The sequence below is a fragment of the Asparagus officinalis genome, chromosome 4 (genome assembly GCF_001876935.1).
Source record: "Asparagus officinalis chromosome 4, Aspof.V1, whole genome shotgun sequence".
Classification (NCBI taxonomy): domain Eukaryota; kingdom Viridiplantae; phylum Streptophyta; class Magnoliopsida; order Asparagales; family Asparagaceae; genus Asparagus; species Asparagus officinalis.
The window spans coordinates 86,293,096-86,296,528 of record NC_033797.1 but is presented as its reverse complement, the minus strand read 5'-3'; the positions used below and the strand labels follow the sequence as shown (position 1 = coordinate 86,296,528).

At 40.9% G+C, this 3,433-nt stretch overlaps 1 protein-coding gene across 1 annotated transcript in view; it reads left to right on the top strand.

Moving 5' to 3' along the window:
* Nucleotides 1–2,821, top strand: part of LOC109837815 (putative tRNA pseudouridine synthase Pus10) — a 36,040-nt gene extending 33,219 nt beyond the window's left edge. The window contains exon 15 of the mRNA XM_020406180.1: nt 2,369–2,821. Within this exon, the coding sequence (XP_020261769.1) occupies nt 2,369–2,447 (79 nt within the window). The 3' untranslated portion in view covers nt 2,448–2,821. The remainder of the gene's footprint in view (nt 1–2,368) is intronic.

Here is a 3,433-nt window from a genome sequence, read left to right as displayed (position 1 = left end):
GCCGCAGCGGTGGTGGCAATGAGGGTGGGATCTGAGGTGATGAGATCCATGAGCGTAGTCCCAGCGGAGTTCGCTATGGCTGAGCTTGAGCAAGAGCTAGAAATTTTTAGGCTCTGATGACCGGATTGGAAGTCTAAGATCTAAGCGTGGTGATTTTTTTCGGAGCCGATTTGGGACAGTGTTTGCCTTTATACGGGTCCGGCGGGTTCGGTGGGTCAACCTGTTTAATAAATGGGTAACTTTGGGTTGACCCGTTTATGACCCGACCCATATAATTCAACCCATACCCATTATAAATGGGTCGGGTTGAGTTGGGTTGATGGGTCGGGTCATAAATTGCGACCCCTAGTTTGAAGTAGGCACGAAGAGTTTGGTTTGAAAAGTTCAGATTCATTCTCCTTTTTCATTTACTCAGAGTCAATTTGACTCCTCCCTTTTTCTACAGAGGACATCTAAGGGCATAGTTGTCCTTGTTTATGTGGACGACATCATTATCACTGGTTCCGACATGGAGGCCATCTCTGAGATTCAAAACTTGTTACACCCTACTTTCCACATGAAAGACCTTGGCCAGCACACCTATTTCTTGGGGTTAGAGGTTTATCATCGGCCTCAAGGTATTTTCCTGAATAAGCACAAGTATATTCAGGTTCTGGTTCAGTTAGCCGGACTCACAGGCAGTACTTCTGTTGACACCCCAATGGAAATCAATGTGCAATATCAACATGACGAAGGAGACCTTCTTGAGGATCCTACTGTATGTCAGAAGCTGGTTGGTAGTCTTATTTATCTGACCATCACTCGACCGGACATCTCTTATGCTGTCCATACTGTCAGCAAGTTGATGCAATCCCCTCGGCATCTCCACCTTTCTGCAGTTCGATGCATTATTCGATACATCCTTGGCACACCTAACCTTGGCCTATTCTTCCCTACTGGTTCTTCACTCAAGCTACAAGCCTACAGTGATGCTGATTGGGCCGGCTGCCCAGACACCAGGAAATCTACTACTGGATGGTGTATGTTTCTTGGTGATGCTCTTATCTCTTGGAAATGCAAGAAGCAAAACTATGTCTCCAAGTCATCCACCGAAGCCGAGTATCGCGCCATGTCTGCTGCATGCTCTGAGATCATTTGGCTGCGTGGTCTACTGACAGAGCTTGGTTTCTCCCAAGTATAACCAACTCCACTACATGCTGACAACACTAGTGCCATCCAAATTGCTGCCAACCCTGTCTACCATGAGCGCACAAAGCATATCGAGGTTGACTGCCAGTCCATCCAAGAGGTTTATGACAACCGGGTTATCACCCTTCCACATATCTCTACCACTCTACAGCTTTTGGATATCTTCACCAAATCCATAACCTGTCAGCGCCATAAAAATTCTTGTTGGCAAATTGATGCTTGTAGACTTACCAGCATCAAAATGAGGGGGGATGTCAAACGAATCAGCTGGCTATTTAAAGCTAGCAGATTTTATGCCTTGAGGGTATCCTCTATATTTGTAAATCTTTTATTTTTTCCTTAATTAGGATATACTAGCTGTAGAATTTGTATATGGTAGTTTAGCTATTTTAAGGGCTGAAGATCAGCTTGTATTCAGTAATTAAGAGGAATTATCCTCCAAGAGAAAATATATTTTTTGCTCAAAATTTTCTAAGTTTATCAAAAAAGAAAGTGGTATACGTAGAAAAGCCAAGATCGTCGACTTTGAAACGTAGGTTAGACATCAACCCGCAAGGCTCTAAACTTTATGATGTGTTGTCCCTTCATCCATCTAGTTTGGGAATGAAAGTCTGAAGCTTCAAAGAACCAGAAACATGTAGATCCTGATGTTGCCAAATTCAGAAAACAACAAAATACAGCTGATTGTGAGAAGGGAACTCGAGTTCCTTGTCATATATTGTTAAGTTACTTGAATTTAAATTTTCAATGTGAGCCAAGCCTTTGTAGAGCAGCTAAGATGTGCTCAAGAGTCTGTCGATTCATCTTATGCATAGGAATATTAGATTCATATGCCTCTGTTCATCGCAAGTTTCTACGGAGGTACACTGCATGTAACAGTTGTGTTTTTTCTTTTATTAAGGCGCAATGCATTCTTCTTTCAAGTTTCTGTTTAATAGCCAAGCTACAGAGACTGTTTAATAGCCAAGCTACAGAGACTGATATGGTTTTCCGTTTGTATGTGAGAACATTTAATTATTTTCTACACATTGGTGGTTTTAAGGAACAGTACTGATCTGTATGTCAATTTTAATTACTACCTACCGAAGTCTCAACTAGTTTGCAATAATAGAGTGTTGTCTAACTGTGCCCTTTCTCCTGCCAATTTTTCTGAAAAGACTATTATCTTTTGCTGCTGCAGCATAGGTTTCATATTAGGATGCAGAGCTGAGATTCTGCAGCTTGATGTCACCGATGTGAAGATGGACTTCTTTGACTGAGCCGCAGAACAATTGGATGTATATCACCCTCAGCAGAACGATAGCTACAGCAAAGATACACCTTCAGAAGCAAATCCGCTAACTTCACTGTTGGTCAGCTGACGGGGTTTAGCCCAGCGTATTAGTAGACCGAACGTCTGTGGAGAAGAGATGGATGGTGCCAGTTCGTCGCAGTTTATAACTAGTTTAATTCTGATTGGTCGGCAAATACTCTGTTTTTGCAGCCCTTTGTTTTGATCCATATATATGACGTCTATGTAACATTAACCAATTCTCACGTTTAATATCTCCATAGCTGTTCGTTCAGTATGTTACTACTAGTTTAATTAAAACTGATGTGAGATGGTGTAGTGCACAAGTCATTTACTGTCGTATAATCCGAGCAGGGTGCCAAAAAAAAGAAAGGAAAAAAAGAAGAAAAAATGCCATTTCTCAAAATATAAAAGATAAGAATATGCGTATACGCATATGGTGTGTTCATGCATGCATTGCTAGTTCTTAGTTAATTAATTTTCCAAGTAAAATACATCAAATTTAGGAATGTATCCATATACTCGGGCCTAATGTTTCTCTATAATTGTGAAGTCGGTACAGGTTACATTTTTCTTCACCGGTTTGATTATTTATTGCCTGCTAAATCTAAGCATCCAGGCGTAACATTCAACTAGAAAGCAGATCATTGCATGTGAATCTACCTCCCTGCTGCTGAGAGGACAAAATCCATAGGAATCAGCCTTCTCAAGTTCACTTTACTACTTTACTGGATGTGTTCGCGTTCAACTTTTCAGCTTTACGCCTTTGGATCGTCCTAATTTAACTCCTACACCTGGGGTTCGGATTCTCTATATTATTAATTGCCGAAAACCCCCTACAATTGGCTATGTGGGACAATAAGATTGATTTGTTTAGTGGGTCCCACGAATAGAAGAATTTTATATAATTTATTTAAAAAGTATTGTGGCTCTATAGGATGAGAAGATGTTATT